We start from the raw sequence: 24,419 nt of genomic DNA, 5'->3' as shown, positions 1-24,419 counted from the left end.
TCAAGAACGGTTTGAGATATGAAGTTCATGTAAACGAAATTAGGATCATCACATATACTGAAAGCCACCTATGCAATTGGATGACGTACTTATCTCAGTAGTTTTTCGAGATAAAGGCTTTTGAAACAAAATTTCAATCTCTTGTATCTTTGCTCTTATTCATTTGAAATCAGTCACACTATGATCATAATATTAGATACTAAAGTACTTGGGATATGTATTGCCCCATCCGTTTCACTTGCGTTATTACTGCTGCAGAGGACACAAATATTTGTACGTTTGTGATACTGTAGAGTCCTTAGTTTGCAACATGGGACAACAAATGTAATATTGTAAGATATCGTTCGACACATGGATTTGAAATGTAAGAACCTGATGTAGTGCCATTCGAAAAAAATGTAACGTCATGCTATGTTCGCAACATTGTTAACCTTGTGGTACCACTGAGTACGTCAAACAATGTGACCGATATTTGTATCGTATAAAATTTTAGCGTTTTTTTTTTTTTTTTTTTTTTAATAGTTTAATAGATAGAAATGTCTACCAATATATAAGATTATGAAATTTTAGTTCGATCATACACAGTTTGAATAAAACTAGAACCAGAAACAACAATGAATGTCATAATATAGTTGAAAACTAAATCCTTGGAAACCTATTAGTGAAAACTACTGAAATCTGGGCAGTGGAAAGTAAAGGATTAATCTGCAATTTTTAAGAAAACAAGCAACAAAAATATGTGTCCATGAGCTTCTTTGCTAATTAAGAGGTAACTATTTTCTAAATAACATCATGTAGAAATGTAATTATTTACTCTATATTCTAAGATCTGATGCAAATGGAAACTCATCTCGCATGTTCACTACCTAAAAGAAAAAAATAATGCGAAAAACAAGCGATGTGGTATTCTGTGTGATTACGGTTATCTTCACAATCAAGACAACCTTACTGCTAACTTCCACTTTTTTGAACATCTGCAACTGTTTCACATCCATAGAATAACATCATAGAATACCAGACATGCCGATTTGGATGAAGTGCTGTCCACAGGACTACATTTGGAGGAGTAACGTTTCGAACAGATGTCATGAAAGCGCTGTCCACTTTTGCATCTCCTCACGAAAGTTTTGTCTCGTTTGCGGGCAACATCATTTGGTTTTACGCCAAGCTTTTATATAGTCAACGTTAAAGCTGCAGTACAGACGCGGCGGCATCTAACTACCAACTCGGAGGGCGAGGATTCAATCCCTGATGGATGACAAGATTTGTTATCCTGTTTCATCTTTGTCAAAAAACGTAACTGAAGTTTCACCGAGTTTGCGATATGCGATACATAGGGAGCGTGATATACCTCATTATCATGACAAAGCTAGTCCTGAATGGAAGGTATATTTTTACTACAGATTCGGCGATGAATTGATGCTGCCAAAGACTGTCATGCATCTCTATTTTATATATATATATATATATATATATATATATATATATATATATATATATATATATATATATACTGAGCGGCAGTAAGTAAACCTCTCGAACATACCCTAATCAGTTACTATGGTAATACAAACAATTTGACCAGACACACACTATCTCAAAGAAAATTTCTGTTTACAAATAGACGGGACAATATGACAGTCTGATAGTTTGGCCTAACTCTAGAACACAATAAAATACAAATTTGCCGGTGTATGTATCTTACAGAAGCTACTTTTATCTTGTGATATCACTCAATAAATACGTCCTTGGTTGGTCTCAATCGGACTTTGGTTTCACAGGAGTCTAAAATGAACGGAAGTTCTTCATTGAAAATCATGCTGGACTGAATTTATTTACTTGTAATTCTCCTACAATGACTCATGCAGCTGGTTAAAAACAAGAAAGAAGTAAATTCTAGTCTTTTTTTTTTACATAACCAAAATCCCATTGCTTTAAGAACATATTTCTTTTGAATGAACATTTTAACAACAGACTAACTCGCTTAGAATGAGAGCCGGAAATGTTGCGGTTTGTTTTCACTCACAGTCACTCTGATGAAATCATTGGTTTCCTTGTTTCTGTTTAGTTTAACCTCTTTTCTCAGCACCAAGTTTACAATTAAAAGAAAGCAATGCTTTTATAAAATGCACTTTGAAGAAGAAAATATTCTTTTGGTGAGGAAATATGAACAAGTGGATTAAGACTGAAAGCATTGGGCATCCTTCCTAAAGTTGAGGGCTAAGTTTTTATGAATATTAAGGAACTTGCTCACCACAATCAATCTCACCCATAGTTAGTGATGTAATACTATAGAATGTTTGGTAGGATACTCAACACTTTTTGTAAGTATCCCAGTATACTTTCGTTCTTTCATAAATTAAAAGAGTTTGTATACGATGGACTATAAAAATATGAGGCGGGTATACGCCGTATACTTGTGTATACACTCCATAACATCTTTGCTTTCAGTTATATACTTCCCAACACCTATTTCTTCACTTTGTCCCTCCAAATATATTACCTAAGTTTCTCACTGTTTATTTTTTACATTTTGCATGTTTTCAGGTTCAATCAGTTCTTGAATGTATCTTAGGGGGGACATGTTAAGCGTATCCCAGTATTTAACTATATAATTTAATAAAACATGGGTATTTGTATACTTTAATGATTTGAAGAAACTTTTCAAAATTACATTTGGACGGTAATCGTTTCTACCTTTTCTGTTAAGACGTGTCATATAAAAGCTCGAAACAGCACTGAGCCACTCTACCGTCTACTGAGGTAATGCTTAGTAAACTTATATGGTAAATCTCCTGTGAATGCTCAAGCTTTTTGTTGATATGAAGTCAACAGAACTCCTACTCGTCTGCAAACAATCGAACTTTTTTAGGTGTGGGTCGAACAAACACCAGGCGCTCGATGATTATTTCTAATTAATTAATTTTACAGAAAGACTATGAGCTAGAACGAAAATACTAGAAAATGTTGTACTACCATCGGTGTTACGTGTAGTTGAGTTGAGTTGATTTTAACGTCCCTTTCAGTAGCGAGGCTATATGAGGCGTGGACCTACTGATTAACGTGGAATCCGAACCACGTGAGCTCCCGCTGGGTGTTACGTATAGTACTAACAGCTCTAGTTAGCATGAAAGTGGCTGAAATTTACATTGGAAGACCTGACTAACAAATAAAAGTAGAATAATAATAATAATAATAATAATTTAACCGGAAGTTCGAACTGCATGAAATCGCTACCCTCCTCCCCCAGAACTCTCGAAAAGAAAGCTGAATACTAAGTCACGGAAACCCGTAATATTTATCGTAATGTTATATATCAAATAATATTGGAATAACTACCAATAGTTTTTTTTTTTTTTTAATTCACTTAACCAAATATAGGTGTTTCCGCAAATTCTCGTAGTTTGCTTACTTGTGATCTACAACTTTAATTTGGTATCAGAATTACACGTATTCCCACCGGAGATTGAACTCTGGCTTCCCTACGTCCACGAACTCGAGTAACTTCTCAGTCATGAGGGAACTTCCCTGGTTTGATGCCAGAAATTTATACTCGCGGCATATAAAGGTGACATTACAGTAATGTAATTCAAATGAACATAAGCGAAGGAGGAAATAGGAGTAACGAAAAAAGCTCTCAAATGCTTACAAAAATTTAGTGAAAAGGGCATATACATCGGAATATTAAAATATAGTTTTAACCCCTAACTAGTGTGGTGGATATCTGCAACGCAACTGGTGTGGTATGGGTCAAAATGACCCAAACATTTTTTTAAGCTAAATATAAAAGACGAACAATGTGAAAACATTTTTTATGTTTATTCGCACCTTTCGCGCCATTTGTGTGTATTTATTCAATAGCAAATTACAATACAAATTCTAGGAAAATATACTAAAGCTGGGTTTACACTTTCACAATAGAAAACTTTAGCATCGTATTTGTTTTATTTCTCCAAATTGTAGTAGTTATAATAAAAGTATTTTTCCTTTAATTATGTTCAAAATATATCTTCAATACAGACACTTAGAAAAAAATAACCACTTTTTAGTTCTTATCCGTACGGCACACCTCATTCTACATGACATTTTATAACAAACTCCAACTGTGCAGTTTCCAGAAATTGGTCGTTTGCACTTCTTACATTATTCAATTGTTCACTGTTGGTATCCTGTTCACTCTCTTCTTTATTATCTTCGCCCTCAGAAACATCACTTTCAAATTTACTGATATCCGAATAAGTTTCATCTAAACCCGTCCTTCGTATGTCCTTGTCACTTAGCACTAAATTTTGACGTGAACTACATGTCATATTCACAAAATCTAATGTACAGAATCATATGCAACACTGGACACACACCTTAGTCAGTGGTGCTATTCAGCCGGTTCGCTAGAATCGGTTGTTAAAATATTTCGAGTTCGCAGACAAACATACACACGCATGATCTAACCAAGAATGAAAAAAGGAAACCAAACAAATTAGTGAAAACACCTCTGTGCTTTTCCCGCTCGCTTGTATTTCTGTGAAAACAAACAACTTTTAATTGTTTCAATTCAATGGGCAGACAGAAATTTGAATGGGCAGATAGAAATTTGAATATGAATGTCTGGGATACTGGGATCGGTGAGAGTAATGAATGTAGTACATATCTAAGGGATCGTTTACATATTACGTAACCCTGTTGCATAAACAGTGTGAATTCCAAACCATTGTGATGTGTGCTATATACGATCACCTATTCGTTTTAACCAAAATATTTACAGTCGCAAGCTAAGAATTACACTACTGCTTGGAATTTAGTAGCAAAATTACGTGAACAGCTAAGCGAGAAACTTCAACTCCAGGATGAAGAATTTGCAAAATTATATGACAAAGCAAAAGACTTTTGCAAAGCCACGAATCTGCAATTAAAGGAATATTATACTGACACTGAGATAGAAGATTTTTGTGTTCGTCAGCTATTGAAGAAGAAAAGAATGGCTGATGAAAAGTTATCTGATGAGAGAGGAAAAGACTTAAGCCCATCAAACCTCTTTTAAAATGGAACATTATTATGAGATTTTGAGTTTAGCAGTAAACAGTGTGGAAGAAAGGTTTGAACCTTCTTCTGAATTATTTAAGAATTTGTGGTTGCTAGTTCCTAAATGTTTCAACGAAATAAAAGCACGGCTTCCAGAGAATGCATTTGCAGCACTTTCTTGCAAAAAAAAATTTAAACTCGATAAGGTTCAACTATCGAAAGAACTTGTACAATTTGCAAACATGTACGAAGCTTTATCTGTTGGTATCGTAACCTTCAAAAAAGTGGACAAGCTAGAAAAATAGGAATGCATCGCAGGAGATTTCAATGATGAAGACTCTGAAGAAAAGGAAGGGCAAGAAAGTGTGAAAACTGATAGAGCTTGTGGCACATGCTTGTTCTGTGCAGCAGTTATTCTTTTTGACTTTATACAACAGACGAGTTCATTAAATACATGCACTCTATGTTGCCTATAAAAAGGCCTTAACGTTTCCATGTACAAGTGTGCTGCGAAGAGTATTCTCAAAACAAATTAATTAAAACAAGATTGCGCTCTGTCCTGTCTCAGGATCTACTGGAAACATTTATGTTAATCATAATGGAATATGATGTCTTTAGTATTATCGGTGTTGAAAAGGTGTTACTAGAGCTCTGTGAATTTTCCATAGAACTGGAGAGGTTGTTGCGTTGTTAACTTAGAGTGGTTAGCTTCTTGTTTCCTTTGTCTACCAGCAGTGCCATAATATGATCCAGTAATATGTCTTTTATACTTTGATACTTATATAAACTACATGCCTGTGTGTTTATAACGGCTTTTGGTTTCCTAGAGACATACATAAAATTTGGTACACATACACATTAGGAAACATAAGATACAATCTTAAAATGTTTCAACATACAATTGAAGGTTTTGTGCGTCCATTGAAACAGCACTCGTGAAGCAACCACTTCATCTTGTGTTTTAACTAGTGCTGTTGAATTTTTGTGACATTTGCGGTTTTCGGTTTTTGAGAAAATCGGTTTTCTGAAAACCGAAAACCGCAAATGCGGTTTTCAAAACCGAAACCGCAAATGCGGTTTTCAAAAACCGAAACCGCAAAAGCGGTTTTCAAAAACCGAAACCGCAAATGCGGTTTTCAAAACCGAAACCGCAAATGCGGTTTTCAAAAACCGAAACCGCAAATGCGGTTTTCGAAAACCGAAACCGCAAATGCGGTTTTCAAAACTGAAACCGCAAAAGCTCTTTTCGAAAGCGAAAGCCGCCCGAAACCGTGTTTGCGGTTTTATAAGGGATTATCCTTTTCAAAGCAGAAACAATGTTTGCTGTTTTTAATTACACCTTTTAACAACTGTGAAAGCATCTATCGATCGAGACAAATGTATTGATTTATATGTGTGTTTTAACTTTTTTTTATTTGCTCCAAAGCTATTATTGTAATATGTGCAGCACAGTGCGAAAGGGATAGTTCGATGGTTGTACAAGTGACAGCTAAATTAGGGTTGCCATATTTTAAAATCAGAAAAGTGAGGGGGTTCTAAACCGTAAGTATTGATGTGAACTTCTGTGTTACAAATACTGACCTGCGATCCTTAGTACTTTTTTTTTTAGTTATTTCTTTGATGATACTTCCAATGTACTTTTCGGCTGCAGGGAAGCAAACTGGACTCCACCTGATTTTCTTATATGTTGTAAATTAGACCACAAGGAACACAAATCTGAAGGAATTTTGGCATTTCGAATGTCGGAACTCGAGATATTCGAACATAAATTGACCATGGAAGCAAACTGGACCCCACCTGATTTTTATATATTTTATAAAGTAGACCACAAGGAACACGTATCTGAAGGAATTTTGACATTCCGAATTTCGGAACTCAAGATATTCGAACATAAATTGAACACGGAAGCAAACTAATACCCAACTGATTTTTATTTAGTTTGTAAACTAAACCACGAGGAACACGAATCTGAAGGAATTTTGACATTCCGAATTTCGGAACTCGAGATATTCGATCATAAACTGACCAGGAAGCAAAAAGGACCCCATTTGATTTTTATATATTTTGTAAATTAGACCACGAGGAACACGAATCTGAAGAAATTTTGACATTTCTACTTCCCGAACTCGAGATACTAGAACTTATACAGTAGTTTTATGTAATATGTATAAAAGTAACGAAGAAAGTTCTGTTGCTTTTTTGACCTATCACTTAGAGCATCGATATGTCACCTAAGACGTACCTGGAAGATCAAAAATAGTACCCATCAGTATCAATGACCTTCTGCCAACGTTCGGGTTGGGCATGGATTCCTTCGCGGTAGAACTTGGTTTGCCGTGAAGCGAAGAAGGTATCAAGTGCATTTAGCACCTCTACTACGGAGTTGAACTGGAGTCTTTTAAAGTGAGTGTCCAAGGAAAGGAACAGGTGATAACAGGACGGTACAATGTCCGGACAGTATGGCGGATGCAATAGTGTTTCCCATGCAAAGCGTAGGATAGTGTCCCGGCTCATTCTAGCTATGTGGGGCATAGCGTTGTTCCGTAACGAGGGAACCCCTTAGCGATTGAGAAGTGCTGGCTCCAGAGTTTTGAGTTTTTCTTGAACACGGCTCAACTGCTGACAGTACACAGTTGCATTGATGTTCTGCTCTGACCACCCGTTAGCAGTTCTCGATGCACGATGTCGTGAGCAGTCCACCAAACACACGGGAGGATTTTCTGCTGCATTGCTGATTTCAGCTGTTTGGAACCGGTTCGTGGGATTTTAACCAATGATGACGACGCCGTGGAGCTTCGTACAGGACCCACTTCTCAACGCATGTCAACATCCTGTCCAAAAATGGCTCCTTCCTCAGACGAGACAGCAAAGAATCACAGGTGTCTGCACGCGTAGCCTTCTGGGCCGGAGACAAATCATCTGGGACACATAGACCCAACTTGTAGTGCTTCCCAAATTGATGGAGGTGCTGGAGAATGGTTTCTCCACTAACATTGAATGTTAGCCCCAGTTCCTCACATGTCTGTCCACTGTTCGGCACCCTCACGAAAGGCCTGAGGTATCTTCCGCCCCGCTGCAGTGGCGTTTGACCCAAGTTTGAACTCGTACAGCATACACGCCCTTATGACGCTCTGTGGAGGTTCCATATTCACTCCGTCCTTACACGTCCTTACAAGTTCACGTTGTAACTGAACTGTCACAACCAGGTAGAATGTTGGATATGCCCACACCAACAACTGACCTTCGCCTTATCTCCATTCGCACTCAACTCACGGTATGAGGGTCAATTGAACATAGACCTCTACAAAAAGCGACAGAACTTTCTTGGTTACCTTTATGTATCTCACAGGACATATGTTTCGTATAGAGAATATTGTGTTTTTTCATATAGATAAATAGCGTCTATATTAAACTTTAAGTTTTAATATCTCGAGTTCCGGAGGTCGGAATATCAAAACTACTTCAGCTTTGTGTTCCTCGTGATCTAGTTTACAAAATATATAAAAATCAGGTGGAGTCCGGTTTACTTCCGTGGTTACTTTATGTTCGAATATCTCGAGTTCCGAAACTCGGAATGTCAAATTTCCTTCAGATTCTTGTTCCTCGTGGTCTAATTTACAAAATATATAAAAATCAGGGGAGGTCCAATTTGCTTCCCTGCATCCTACGTTTCAAACGAAACAGTTTTCCAGAGTGTACGTTTTGCTTCAAACTGAGTTCTGCCCTGGCTAAGAAACGTAAATTCGCTTCTATAAGAGTCTTGAAATTGTCGTTCGGCATTCTTTGTAGCTTGTGAAGGCATGAATAATTCAAGTATGTTTGTTACAACATCTACAAACGAATATTCATTCGTATAGAACCTCCAATACATTACATTAAAAACACATGAACTACATAAAGAAAACCATTGTGCATTAGAGCAGATCTCTTATTAGCAAATGATTCTGCACACGCGCACTGCTCAGATAGCCCAGAGCCTGAGCCTGAGCGCGAGTCCAAATTTAACTCAATCGCGATTGAGATTGTCAGAGATGTAGCGGTTTACGTTGAATATACCATACCAACACTTTATCAACTAAGTCCTCTTAGATTTTTCTCCAATCCCAAAAAGCGGGTGGTTTTTCGTGATTAAGATATGTTTAAGCGGGAGACGAATATAGAATCTAAAAATCGGGTGGTACCCGCTAAAATAGGGTAATAAGCCAACACTAAGCTCAATAGAAATAAGGTATATCCCTATTTAAGATCACTACACATGCAACAACTCATGAAATTCAATTTGAAATATCATCCACTTAGACTGACATCTTTTATATTATTATTACTCTTTCCCCTTGTTTTTAAAAATAGTACTGCCACTCTTTCTTTTGTTAACAAAAAGGCACCACCTCCCTTTCTTAATAAAAAAGAAAGAGAAAAGAAAGAAAAAATCTCTATCTCAATACATAATTTTATTGTTGATTTGTTGCCACTCCGATAAATGTACGTGAAGGAAACACCGATCATATTTTATTCTGTATTTTTTTACTTCCCAGTAACGCAGCGTTTCCCAACCTTTTTCAACTTGCGGCACACTACGGGTGCAACTTGAATTCTCGCGGCACACACACATATTATTATTATTATTATTATTTGTAGACATAAAATACCCTAGTATTTTTTCTCTGTGATTACTGTTCTCACAGGAAAGAAAGCTCGGTCACTGGTTTTCCTCTCAGTGTAAATCATTAAGCTTATTTTTCATTCTAATTTAAAAATAGAAAACAATTGCAATGAAATATAGGACTCAGGTTTTTAAAAACACACTTTCTTTTTCGAAAACTATATTCTACCTTTTACCTTTACAATTTTTAAATATTATATGAAGGTTAGAATTGTTCAATATTATTAGTAATGTAAAATTTTTGAATACTAGCTATTGAAGGTTGCAATTGTTTAATTATAATATACTATGAAGGTTACAGTTTTCCAAAAAATAAGTAAAACAAGTTGGTTCACGAAGCAAAATTAATGTTCAACTTGAGCTTGATGTTCTTTCATAATCTTCAATTATGGACGGATAGTTGCTAAACACACCCTCATGTCGTGTTTCGGAGTTAACAAATTGTGACCCGTTCTTACACTTCATTGTATTCATTGCAGGAAATCCTGCTTTACTTAAGTAGGATGTAGAAAAGGGAATATGAACTTTGTAGAAATAGCTGGATATTCTCTCCGGAGAGAAATCTAGAGTGATGCCTTGTCTTCTTGTGAGTGCAGGAGTTTCAAACCTCGGTCATTCCTCACATCGACCAATTAACTTTTTTCCTGTACATTTAATTCTGCTGACTGTACGACAGAAGGCTCAAAGGAGTCCCTCACCCAGTCAAATGAATTGAACTGAAGCGTAGGAAAAATACTTCTCAACATTGCTACACAACAAAGACAATGTGTCTGAAATAAGTGTTGAGAGGTTTGTGTCAATTTTACATCGCATTGTAATCTCAAATGTCACATTTGTTTAGTTTTCTAATTCTGTCCTCTCAAAGTGAGAGTTTCTCCCTAAATGAGAAAATTTTGTCACTTAAGGTTAGGATATATTCCATTTTTCCCTGCATGCATTTGTTAAGCGTATTCAATGTTTGAAATATGTCAGTAAGAAAAGTAACTTTATTCCACCAAGAATCATCACTAAGGAAATCGACATTTTCATATTCTTCTGACAGAAAGAATAGAAGAAGTTTTTCTTTAAGTGCACAACATTTTGACAATACAAGACTACGAAACAACCATCTCGATTTTCTCGCGGCACACCAGCGGCCCATTCACGGCACACCAGTGTGCCGCGGCACACCGGTTGGGAAACGCTGCAGTAACGATAGCCGTGTCTCTTTGAGAAATTGCAACTTATTTTTTTATTCTGCCAATTGTAAAAGTATATTCACCAAGAATTTTCCTACACTTTAAGACATTTTAAGAAAAAATACCTTCTTTTCCTTCTGCAAATTTTGATCATTTTTTCCCTATGCCGAGGGAAATTTCCCTCCATCTGGCAACTGTGAGCCGGAGTGGGGAAAGATTCTTCGCTGTTTTCTCGTCGTTACTTGATATTAGTGTGACATTTGCGGTTTTCAAAACCGAAACCGCAAATGCGGTTTTCAAAACCGAAACCGCAAATGCGGTTTTCAAAACCGACATTTCGGTTTTGTGAAATTTCACTTTTTTCAAAAACCGGTTTTCGTTTTTTTCAAAAACCGATTTCGACAGCACTAGTTTTAACTATCCATAATACTCCATCTGTGAGTAACTCTTTAATTTCAGGTTATAGCATTTAGCATTTTTATCAAACCCCATTGGAAATAGCGTGTCGTTACAATAAGCAGAATAATAAAAAAAAAAGAAAGAAAAGAAAAGAAAAGAAACAGTATAGTTTGTGAGGCCCTATACACTCCAGTCCGAGACTGGTTAACACTAACAAAAATTAAGTTATTCAAATCTTGATAAAAGGAGAAAAGGTTGTTCACAAACACAATACCGTATGTGATACTCATATAACTAACTAATATCTACGTTTATATTCCTGTACGATTCTCTCCAGTAATTAGCTTTGGCTACCACTAGAACAACGTCAGTTATCAAGGTTGACAAGTGAAATGCTTTGAACTGCACCTTCTTTTCCTGTGCGAGACGGCGAACGTGCATTTTTGCGCGTATTATAGCATAATTGCTGCCTGAGAAAAAGCTTACGTGACGTTTGCCGGGTATAACACATCTCACGCAAAAAAGAACGGCACAATTTCTCCTTGTTTATAATCCTCTTTGGACAAACCCTACAAACTTCATCACTAACTCTTTATAGTACTGTGGATTCCATAGATCCACAAACAGATTACAACTTGCTTGGGGTAACCCTTCATTTTCTCCTCAAAAAGTAAAGAGAATCTTCAAAGAAAATAGATCGAAGACAATTTATTAGATACTTTCAATTATCTCGCACCTATCACTTATTCTCATTCATGACCTAAAGGCAAAGTCCTGGCGTTGTTCCCACAAAGTTTTTCTCACCTGTCCGCTGCATTTCGAAGTAATTATATCGTGTCATTTCGATAGGATGTTCTTTGGTCATTCTATTTCCTAGCGCAATATTTTTCCTTCTAAGATGTCCTGCATGAAAGGATTGTCTAATTAATGTCATATGAATTTAAATTTCTTTTTCTTTATTGTATGTAAGTTCTCTTTACTCTTATTTCATTCAGCACCTATGGTGGCTTTTCATTTCTGTCCAGTTGGTCTTCATAATCAGCTCCACAACCATATCTCAATTGCCTCAACTCCACTTGTCAAGGCAAACGCAGTTGTTTAGCAGGAGATTTCTCTCTTATTTGTAAGCATGGTTGCTAACACTATTCTGAAGACTTCCAAGCGGCATCTGTTAAGCATGTTGGAAGGTTTTACTCTGAAAAGTCAATTTCTTTACATAAAATCTTCTACAATTTCCCAAAATAGTCCCAAAAAGAATAAATACACACTTGCTTTGTTAAAAACCACGTCTTTTTTTTTTTTTTTTTTTTTTTTAATATCAAAATCCATTACTTGTTCGAAAGCGGCGTACTCGAAGCCTTTTCTTGAATTTTGGGAAGGCAAAATCATCACAGGGAACTAAATCTGGAGAATAAGCCAGGTAAGGTAGAATACGGATTCCACTTTTCTAGCTATAGAAACTTCAAATTTTTCGCTGGTATGTGTGAGTGTACACAAGAAGGAAGTGATACAGTGGACATATTCGGTGAGCAGATCTTCAAGTTTCAAGGACATTTGGAAGTAACGTACCACTCTGGTGTCATTGCATGACGATCATCAAATTGTAGATGTGTGGTTTTAGAGAAAAAAGATGTCGCCATAACTTTACCAACTCCGTCCTCGTTTCATTTTCGAAGGTGGAGTTTCATTTTGAAAACAGTATACTGTCGATTGCTGTTTTGTTTCGGGATCATAGTTGTAAATCCACGTTTCGTCACCTGTGACGATATCTGTAAAGGAATTTACTTTGCCCGTGGGAAAATCTTTCAAGCCTATAGTGGCACCACTTCACGTGGTCATCTTTTTGCTCAGGCATAAATACACGTGGAGAGGCCAAGATAATCTTTTATTATGGATTGGGCAGCAGTTGACCTAATTTTCAACATTTCTTACTGCTGCGACATTTTCATCCGTAACTGCGATGCCAGGGCGCACAGAGCGAGGTCTTCTGTTAAGCTTTGTCGGTCACGTTTAAATTCCGCAAACCAATTAAAAACGGTTGCGTGTGAAGGGGCAGAGTCCTTGGGATACTACCCCTGCACGCTCTTCTAAACAATCATGACACTGGTCTTAAAATTATAAAAGATTATTGCATGAAAATAACGTCGCTCTAACTCCACTGTTGACAACTGACAAGCTCAAACTAACTACACTTCCAGCTCTAATTTTTCAAACAAACAAGCCTGTAGCCTTCCAGTTATACCTTTCACCACTAGAGGGCATACGCTTTCAAACATGATAATTACATTTCAGTACGGTAATTCCATTTGAATTTTAATATTTAAAACTTTTGGCATGCTCCTCGTACTTCCTAGATAATAAAACTCTTCAACAACTATTTACCGATTGCAGTGGCGTATTTACGGTTTTGTTTCCGGGGGCTTTGCTAACTTTTGGGGGGCTTTGCCTGAAAATGTGAAAATTCTGCAAGATATTTCATATACTTTACTATAGTAAATAAGATTTCAGGGTGGGCTTAAGCCCGGAAGCCCCCCTAAATACGCCACTGCCGACTGCCTTGTTATATGTTTGTTCTCTTACTATTTTTAGGCTTATAATTAATTAGTTAAAAATTTAACAATCACTAAAAAAATTTTAACGACTTTTAATTTTGAATTAAATTTTGCAAGAGTTGTCACGGTTAAAAAAATGTAATTATTAAAAAAATTATTATTTTTCTCTCTCGAAATCCATGAGACTGATGTTCTGCATTAACATTTCTGTAACTTATTAGAAATCTTTAAGGGTAGTTTTTATTACGGAACTGAATTACTGCACACACACAAACTGGCCTCATCTTGCCTTTAAGTCTGAGACGAACTTCGTAAATGCTAGTCACTAGTAAGTTTCCCTATCTACCCTTCCTTGTTGGTTCCTATGGTTGTATTTCGTTAGTTCAAAATTCACACATTCGCTCTAATGGAATACGGTGCGCAAATGAAATTATACTACTTCTACGAGCCACGGGTATGCCCTGTAGGGTAAATGAAAGGGACGGATAATGAAAGCGAATTATTATGAAATAACTGGTGGAATGAGAAGTGGGAGGAAACTGTGGAAGGGCAAGAAAAGTCAAGCACACAAATTGTCGTCTATAAACTCATCTGGTCGGAGATCAAACCAGGAGCGACACGAATCATCCTTTACTACACATCGACCGTGTTCCCCTTCCCCAATGAAATAAGGATTCGGCATCTTCCAAATACTTTTAACTGTCTCTCAGACAAAAGAGTAGGATAGCACTTACGGATGATAAAATATCATTAAAAAAAATAAATAAATAAATAACGAAGCTTAAACTTTGCATTGAATATCAGCTTCGAAAACTATTACATTATCTGTCCTTAAATTCCTTATTTAAAAAAGAAAAGAACTTATTTTCAAGCATACACAAACTAACAAAAGGAATACGCTTAGTGAGAAAATCACATTTAAATAATAGAAAACAAAAAAAAAGTATAAAATTATTCTAAAAATAGCTAGCAACTAAGAGCCATTCAAAGAAGAAACAATTACGACTCTTCCCAAGGTCGTTCCCATCAATGTGGCGCAACATATGCGAAGACGATCCAAAGTACGATATTGCATGAGGAGGAAAGATTTGGATCTCGTCCAGGTGTGTAGCGGAAAACATTGGCCCTGAAGCCGGCAAAATTTACGTTGCATCTTAACAACACAAACTTTGTCAAGGAACAGCTAATAAAAACCACGAAGGAAACTTTTACGAATTTACCGTAAAATTGCCATGAAAACAATACTATTACCCTAAAACAAATAGTCAACAAAACTCCACACTTCTATCTGGAGTTGTCCTTCTGCTTCCCTATTTCCTTAGTAATATTCTTAGGAGGAAACATTGCACAACTGGCACAGGCCTGAAACCAGCCACAGAAGTTGGGGTGGAGAGTCATTAAAAATTCTCTTCCAAATATCTACATAAATTGTGCTTTTTTTTTTTTTGTATTAATAATAGCATATTGTATTAAAGTCTGGAGGGGCCTAGGAAAGTTTAGAGGGCAAGACCCCCTAGCCCCCTTTTGATGTGGGCCTGAACTGGCAGTATCCAACATCCGAAGCTACGAAGAAGGCGACAGCAGCTAGGTGCCTAGCGCTGAATTTTGAGTTTTGTTCAAACCAGAAACGAACCAATTTATTTATTTAACAATCACCAGATACAGCTCAGAGGCTATCTGAAACTAAAAATCTAAACGAATGTAAATATTATAGCCTATACTTAACAGTCACACAAAACAGACCAAAAGTAATATCACTTCTTCCTGTGATTCGAGGCGGCACGATGCGTCAGTGGTAGAGCGTTCACATTTGATGCGAAGGGTTCCTGGTTCAATTTCAGTTTACGTGCGTTTGTGGTAAACAACATATTATCCGCGGCATTTTCCATTTCCTCCCACATTCCCATTACACCATTTCATAACCATCCACATTCATTAATTATCCGTCAAAGAGAACGCCACTCCCTTAAGAAAAATATGGAAAAATACGAATTTATTATATATATATATATATATATATATATATATATATATATATATATATATATATATATATATATATATATATATATATATAGGACTACACAAAAATCACGCTTGTCCTGAAAGGAAATAGGGAGGAAGTGGATAAACTCCCGTTGACGAAATTCTGTGTACATCACTGCACTCGTCTTCTATAGTAGCCTATAAAGAGCATAACTGTGAGACGTTTAGGATTTTATTTATTTGAATCAAATCAATACTCAGTCTTAAAATAGAGCTCCTCTGTGGCTAAGCGGTTAGCGTACGCGCCTTTGGCGTGGGAGATTCGGGTTCGATTCCCGGCGGGACTCATGTGGTTCGGATTCCACGTTAATCAGTAGGTCCACGTCTCATATAGCCTCGCTGCTGAAAGGGACGCTAAACTAAAATCAACTCAACTCAGTCTTAAAATATAATTTATACCTATGAATCAATAATGGATTCAAAGAACATTATGTGTTAACCAACTGCATCAAACTCTTACAACTTATGCTTTCCTGCTGGTCTACTGGCATATTTGGTGCACAGGGTCCCGAATTCGATTCCCACTTCAAACCATTGGTCCAAGGAAAGCGATGCTAAAATTGAACGAACAACCAATGAGGAAGAGCATAATAAGAGGTAGATAAATTGGCAGTACAGTACAATAATTGCAGTAGCCATGAGACACTGTTTTGTGGTTACTTGCTTTCCGTTTTGAATAATGTATGAATACTTTCGATTGCCAGATTGTACTTTAATTTCTCTTTTGAGCAAGTGTGAAACGCAGACTTAGGATCTGAATCGAAAGTATTGTTATCGCAAACTTAACCCGATCTTCCGCACATGACGGAGCTGAAAAACAAAGAAAATGGCGGGAAAATAATTTTCTCTTGACCCTTACGACTACAATTTTAATTCAATTCAATTGTTCCTCTCATCCACACCACATTTTCATCATGACATTTGGAATATTTTGAATTTCTGAACAGTTTGCACCTATACAACGAAGAAAACTGGATATCCTTCTATTGGGCATTTCGAGCTGACCTTCTACTAACGCACAAAGCGCGTTTAAGGTTCAGTAACAACTCAAGCCAAAGCGACAATTCAAGTTCCAGGCATAATAGCTTTACATCAGGACAGTTTCGTTTAGACACTAATAGTGAAAGGTTAACTAGCTTCATTTATCGCATATTGATTTATTTACTTACTTCTCAATTACACACGATTGTATTTTTATGATACACTGAAACAAATACACATCATAATTTTGATCGTTTCTAGAGCAAATGGGTAATTCGTTCGACAATTCATTTTCACCACCAACACATACATTGGTTACTAAATCACACGTATTCCTATCGAGAATTGAACCGTGGTACCCCATGTTAAAGTCGCGTTTGCAAACCGTAAGAACACAGCTCCCCTTTATAAAACTAATGAAATATTTTATGTACCTTGCTTTGATTCCTCATCCTTTTCTTCCAGTTTTTTGGACTTTTTTAACGTTGAAATATTACCTACAGTCTATTACCGTGTTTGTTTACTTAACCACTAATCATACGTAGGTCTATTGTTTTATACATAAAGTAATAATAATGTTTTAATTAATTATAATTTTAGATAAATGAAGTTTTTGTTATTTCTTTGATTTTACGTAAATTTTATTTTAGTTTGCTTTTTACTTTATTCAAAATTCCATTCAGTTTCGTTTTCGTATTCGGAATCGGTGTTGAATTGTTCGCTTACGTAGTGCCTAGATGTGGTATGTGATTGTATTGTGTGAATCTGTCAAAGTATTTATATATTGCTTTACATCTCGTGTGTTCTGTGTAGCTACATTTTAGTTCTTTTCTAGTGTTCTATTTCTTGATGCCTTTGTGTCTGTATGTGTTTTTAGGTTTTATGGGCTTCCATTTTTTTTTTTTTTTTGCATACAGTGTGGTGTTTTTTGAAATTCATTTGTTCGCAATGGCTATATCGTTTTGTTGTCTGATGATATTGATGTTCCTGGTTGCTTTTGTTTTTAGGGTACGTTGGGCGAATTACGATAAAATAAATTATTCGAAAATATTAAATAACCAAAATTCCACTTGCATTGAACATTTTCTTCTAAAATAATATATGTTCGAGGTGTACTAAAATAATATATGTTCTGCTTCCCCGTAATGTTTTATAATGTAGATCACTGGAAGAAATCCTTTCATGCAAGTGGTATTTTGGTTAGTTAAAGTTTGAAGTACTTTACTTTGTCGTAATTCACTTAACCTGGCCTTTGGCTGGTGGACCTGAAGGGAGACCTATGTTCTACAACCTTATGATGAAGCTTCAAAATATGCATAAGTTCCGGAAGTCTACCGAGGACCTAATTTACTCAGTCCCTGTGAGTGGTGTCCGCCTTAAACCTATCGTACATGACTTTGGACAATTGACTATTATGTAAATATTATTTTAAAGTTACAAGTGTAACACTTACATATTTATATGTCGTTTCGCGTGTTTGTTTTCACAGTAACATCTCAGCGGTAAATCAATTTAAAATATAATTCAAGAACATTCATCGTTCCCTGAATGCTTACAAAAAAACTTACGTCAACATAAATTAGGTGTTACTAAGAAGTGTTTTTATTCTCCCTCCCCCCTTTATAATACTTGAATATGAACATGGCAAATAACGACTCAAAACTCAACTGTAGACTCCTTGACATGAGTCATTCTTTTGTGTGTCTGCAAGAAATGGAACAAATCCAATCCACTTCGTTCAAGCACAGCCATCGAGTCCTATTTCCTCTTCTCTCGTGGTCCCGTCTGCCGAACGAACCTGATTCTTTTTTTCCCCATCACGAAAACTGTGTGATTACACTGTACATAAGGATAAGTGTTACTACTCTGTGAAGGAGGTAGAGACCTGCACGGGCCAATTTTTTCGGCCCGAGCCCGGCCCGGCCCGATAACTTTTTTAAAATTCTTGGCCCAAGCCTGGCCCGATAAATTTTAAAAGTTTCATTTTGTAACATTTTTCACGGACACACTTCTTCAACGTTTGCCTTTATTCTAATTATTATTTAACGAAAGTCAATAATTATTAAAGAATTGCAATTAATCGGCCCCAGCTCGGCCCGACCTGAAGAGAAATCAGTGTCGGCCCGCCCAAAGAAATAACAGAGTCGGCCCGTCCAAGCCCGGCCCATGCAAGTTTCTAGAAGGAGGTGATCGCTCGAAAGAGCGAAGCCAGAACACGTGAACACAGTAACATCAGGCATCGTGATTTACAATGCTGCCAAATCTCTCATACATACATCAGAGTTGAAAATAATATATTACAACAACTAAATGTTTTGTACGGTCGTTACTCATTCGCGTTGAGGAATAAAGTTCATATTTTTTTCCATAATTAATTTTCTCCATATTAATTGGGAAGGTGACTTTGTGACTACATTACAGAGCTGCACCTGCCCTACTATTAATTCGTTATAAAATAAAGTTAAAACATCGCCTTATTGACGCGTGGGCAAACTGCCCTGTAGGCTAGTGGTGGGCAAACTACCGTTCGCGGGCCTGATGCGGCTCCCTAAAAAAAAATATATTCGGTCCGCAACATGATTCCTAACCTTGCGAATGAAAAGAATAAGATTACCTGGAGTTGTATTAGAAACAGACAGATGAGAATTTAATTTCACTTTCTAGAACCAGTGCATCCCAATTCGAACCAAATGATGAGAAACTTTAATAGGGCTTCCTATTACAAAAATGAGTCAACTGTACTACTGCTGATTTTAATAAATTATATTGGCCCGCTTACACGTTATTCTATTTACCTTGGCCCTTTTAAAAAAAAGTTCGCCCATCTGTTCATGTAGACTTGAAAACTACGGCTGCTACTCATTGATCCTGGGACAGAAACTACAAGAAATATTGTCAAGTAAATTACAGAATAGTTTCTAAAAATATAAATTACCACTTCCCGTGATCTACTATGAACCTGGTACCATAAGCAGTTTAGTAATGATAGTTACTAATTCTCACGAGCAGCGTCGCGCTTAATACAGAACTTATCCTATGTCTATATTTCCCCTGGTCGCTCATTATTTATCTTACAGGTTACTTTTGTTCTAGAAAATGCACGGGAGGGCACGGTAGCTCTGTGACAGAGCGCTCACCTCTAGTGCAAGGGGTCCCTTCTTTGATTTCGTGATAAGACAACTTTGTTTCTATGGATTCTTCCGTTTCCTCCCACCCTCATTGCACGATAATTTCACAACTATTTACTTTCAATAATCATTTGTTTCCTTACCCTACAGAACATTAAAGATTCCATTCCTTTTCCACTTATTACCCCAGTTCTTCATCAACCACGCATTTTAAAATGTATTTCGTACTAAGATATTCAGTGGCGGCTAAAAATTTTGAGAAACGTATAAACGCTAAAAGATACAATGAAGAGTAAATATAGGTAACTAATTGTGTAAGAAATAGCGTCAATTACTATTGTAAAAGTAATTTCCTTATGTCATTTATCATTCAAATGTGTATTTTATGTATCCGTAGGCCAGAGCGGGCCTACCCAAAATTAAAATCCTAAAGCCGCCCCTGACGATATTTAACATTGAACTCCGGGCGTAAGAGCGAAACTGATTACTAAAAACGAAATTGTGAAATGAGAGACTTGTATCTGGGAAGACTATATTTACGTCCAATTCTTTATTTGCCCAGCAAAAACATTGCTTTATAAATTATTCATTCTACCGCCAACTTTTTTTTTTTTTTTTTATCGAATGAAAATATTTCAACTCGAAACTAGTCAACCAGCTGAAAATGTGCAGAAATTAAAATACATCACACGAACAGAATTTTAAATCAATGCTACATTTTTATGCTGTGGTGTCAACATTCTGCAAAACTGTTTTCCAGGCGTAGGAAACAATCCTTCAACACGGATTAGAATGCATCATTCTCATTTACAATCACTTCTTGTGCGTGAATTTACTAAGATGCAAATAGTTTCCGAAATGACGTAATAATATTGAGCGTTACAAGACAAGCAACGTTACTGCGTTACTATTTTAATGCTCAGCAACAATAATTTAAACATTATAAACAAAACATTCATGCTGTCTGGCAATACAATTCGAAATTTCGTGCTATTATAGAAAACAATAATGATGAGCAAATAACGGAAACGCCACAGCACAACAATAAAACGTCACTTAAGTAAATGACAATCATATGCCATCGCAGCTTTAACATAAATATGGTAAACTACAGCGGTTTATTTTATAGTACTTACCTCCTAACACCTCCTCATTATTCCCATTACTTGACTTCGAAGTTGATGCCATTGCCATTTCCCTCAGCACATCTACAAATTGCTCACCACCACAATAGATATTGTATTTTGTTCAACTGTTGGAGGAATGATATGACAACCCTCCCAAACCAAAACCAACCAAACACTTTTGTGTTGATAATACGTCAACAGAGTGGGGAAAGAGTCAATATTATGGCTCTGAAGTCAAGAGAAATTCCAGTAACACAAAATATTTATAAACAAAATGATTATTTTTAAGGTTTGTACAACAATAACACTTTTTGAACATACTTAAATACGAATCAATGAGAAAAAATGGCCCTTTTAATTAATATGTTGAAAATATTTTGAACGTTACAACACTACTTTGACTAGAATGAGTGTCAATGCTTCATAGGTGGCATTAAGTATTATACGCTAAACAGCTGATTTTATTTTAATCATTATTTTGTTCGTGTTATCAGTTAGGAAGATTAGATCCTGTCTTGGATACGTATGTAAGTAATTTAAGATCATACGTGCAATAATCTGATTTAGGGTATTGAACATACGGTACGAAAAGATGTTTCTTTTCGTTGCCAGTATAGGCTTGTGATTACTTTTTTTTCCTTCTTTAAAAAGTAAAATGGAGTCGGGCTTTGTATGGAGTATAACTCTATAATTAATACAACAAAAATGTTTTGTATCACAAAGGAGCATAATCAAGCATTTAATGCTATATACTCGAATCAATGATATTATTCCATACATTATGGAACATAAAGTATAATACAGTAAGTTATGTACGTAACAAAAGCCATATGGCTACATATTTCAGCCAATGCGGAAGAAATTCTTGGAACATTATTTAGACCATTTTTGTAATATAACTTAAATTTTCGTTACGTATATATATTTTTCATATAGTCAGGATTTTGTTTGCTGAGACATATCAAGGTCACTGAAAGTCGGAACAGCATCATTAATGGCTGCCTGCCCTACTAATTGAACACAAAAAAGCTTTTGAAATCATTATCGCGTGTATTTTCTCATTCCAAAAACAGCAATATATTTACGATGCTTAAAATGTAAATCGTTTTAATTTATATATGTATATAAATGAAATTAAGATAATTATAAGAGTGAATAATGTCGAAAACTTGTTTTCCTTCTAGATGTAGATAGTGTCGAATTAGTCTTGATTGATAAATATCACTTTTTTTCTTTTTTTTTTTTTTTTTTTTTTTTTTTGCTAGATTATCGTGCAGTTTTACTTTTGCCACACAACTCGAAATGTTGAAAAATTTTAATTCTTTTACTAATTTCCTTCTTATTGTCTCCTAAATGACTTGCGCTGGGCGACATGAAAATCTCACTTGGCATAGATAAAATTCAATTGGGCCATCAGAAGTAATTCTCTGAAAATTACAATTCTATGATTTGCGTAAAAAAAAAAAAGTCCGGATATATATATATATATATATATATATATATATATATATATATATATATATATATATATATATATATATATATATATATATATATATATATATATATATATTAGAACTGCAGTGTAAAAACCACAAACAAACATGGGCTACGTTGCCACAAAAAAAAGCACAAATGCTTTCTAACCGATTCAGAACGGCGAAACTGGGATTCCAAGGCGCGGTCGGAAGGAATCCGGTTTGGTTATACTTAAGGAGCCGCGCTTCCCATTTAGGAAAGGACGAGAAACGCCATACTTTTAGGAATTATTCATTAAGTATCTAGCATGTTAAAAAGTAGGTAACAGAGGAGTTCTAATTAGTTAATGAGTGATTTGAAATAAAAGATGTGTGTGTATTCCGCTCTCGTTGTGTTTTGAAGTTTGATTTGCCCGTGTACTTAATGTATGAGTATGTGTGGGGGCAATTGAACGCATATCGCATGTTCCGTGCACGTGGATACTTCTTACTGTTGCACTAGCTACAAAATTGATTCTATTTGATGTACAAGTGGTAATGTAACACATCAGAAACCCAGATCACGCTGTATTCTCACTCCATATTGGTGTGTGAATACAACATGATCTGGGTTTCTTATGTGTTGTATTACCACTTGTACATCAAATAGAATCAATTTTGGAGCTAGTGCAACACTATGAAGTATCCTCGTGCACCGGAGATGAGAAGTAGCTGTTCTCTAAAATATAGGTGTATTGCTTTGTATTTAATTCTATCGCCAGCAAAAATTTGTTCTTTATGATAATGTCTTTTCATGCCAAGTATTAAATTTTACATGTAAATCTTCCAAAATGTGGTGTGCCAAAAGTAAATCAGCACCTCAATTATATTTAGCTTTTGTATGAGTATATAGATACAATTGGCCTTATGCAGAGTCGTTTTTACGTATGATTAGCGTCGTTAGTCGAACTCGTTAGTATGGCACTAATAACGTGTCAAAACGTCTCTGCATAAGGCCCAAGGTGTTTACTTCGTTTCAATTTTTTGTCTGATATAAAATGGGTTAAGTTCCGATAAGTTCCTCCACGTGAAACGAATGTACTAAGGTAGGTGTGGTTGAACCATAGGTTGCGTTTGCGTAACGTAAACGCGAACTAACCATAACCTAACCAAAGGTTGCGTAACGTAAACGAGCTTGAACTGCCATAGTGAAAAGTTGACGGTGCTTAACGGAATACATACCATTACCGTATTTAGTTAACTGCATAGAGGAGCTACTAATGATAAATACAATAAGTTATTATTGCCGACAAACGTATTAGTTTAAAGATAAATGTGAGTTGTGACGATGCTGATATGTATGTTTCAGGAAAATACGATCTATTTCGCATATAAGGGCGTTATATTATGTTAATATGTAGACAGGTGAACCGAAATGACAGTTCAGTAATAAAAATTGATGGTAAGAATGTATTGTATCACATGAGCATTTAATATTATGTAGTTTGAATCAGTGATAAGATTCTACACACCTAAGTATAATACAGTGAAAGTTATGTATCGAACAAAATCCATATGGCTACGGATTTCACTCAATGTGAAAGAACGTTATTTAGACACTTAATTTTTTGTTATAAGTATCTTTCATATAGTTAGGATTATGAGTGCTAAGATATATCGACACTGAAAGTCGGAACAGCATAATAGGTAATGGCTGCCTGTCCTCGAATCAATAGAGAAATGTCAAATGGAAGTGAGCAAAGTAAATGTTAGTGGTTCGCTGTGTTTTTTTGTTCTGTTGACTAATCTTTACCAAATTTCGATAGTGTTTAGAGATTGCTGAGTAAGGTTTTACGCCGAGATTTTTCG

At 36.0% G+C, this 24,419-nt stretch overlaps 2 protein-coding genes across 2 annotated transcripts in view; one reads left to right on the top strand and one right to left on the bottom strand.

Annotated features, from left to right (window-relative positions):
- BNIP3 (BCL2 interacting protein 3) overlaps positions 1–21,282 on the bottom strand; it is a 119,964-nt gene extending 98,682 nt beyond the window's left edge. The window contains exon 1 of the mRNA XM_081765019.1: positions 21,103–21,282. Coding sequence (XP_081621145.1) covers positions 21,103–21,160 — 58 coding nt within the window. The 5' untranslated portion in view covers positions 21,161–21,282. The remainder of the gene's footprint in view (positions 1–21,102) is intronic.
- Positions 21,283–21,476: 194 nt separating this feature from the next.
- Paip2 (polyA-binding protein interacting protein 2) overlaps positions 21,477–24,419 on the top strand; it is a 37,722-nt gene continuing 34,779 nt past the window's right edge. Inside the window, exon 1 of the mRNA XM_081765033.1 lies at positions 21,477–21,620. The gene's annotated coding sequence lies outside the window, so the exon portion shown is untranslated. The remainder of the gene's footprint in view (positions 21,621–24,419) is intronic.

The sequence above is a fragment of the Thermobia domestica genome, chromosome 1 (genome assembly GCF_964235325.1).
Source record: "Thermobia domestica chromosome 1, izTheDome1.hap1.1, whole genome shotgun sequence".
Lineage (NCBI taxonomy): Eukaryota > Metazoa > Arthropoda > Insecta > Zygentoma > Lepismatidae > Thermobia > Thermobia domestica.
This window is presented reverse-complemented; position numbering and strand designations above follow the sequence as displayed.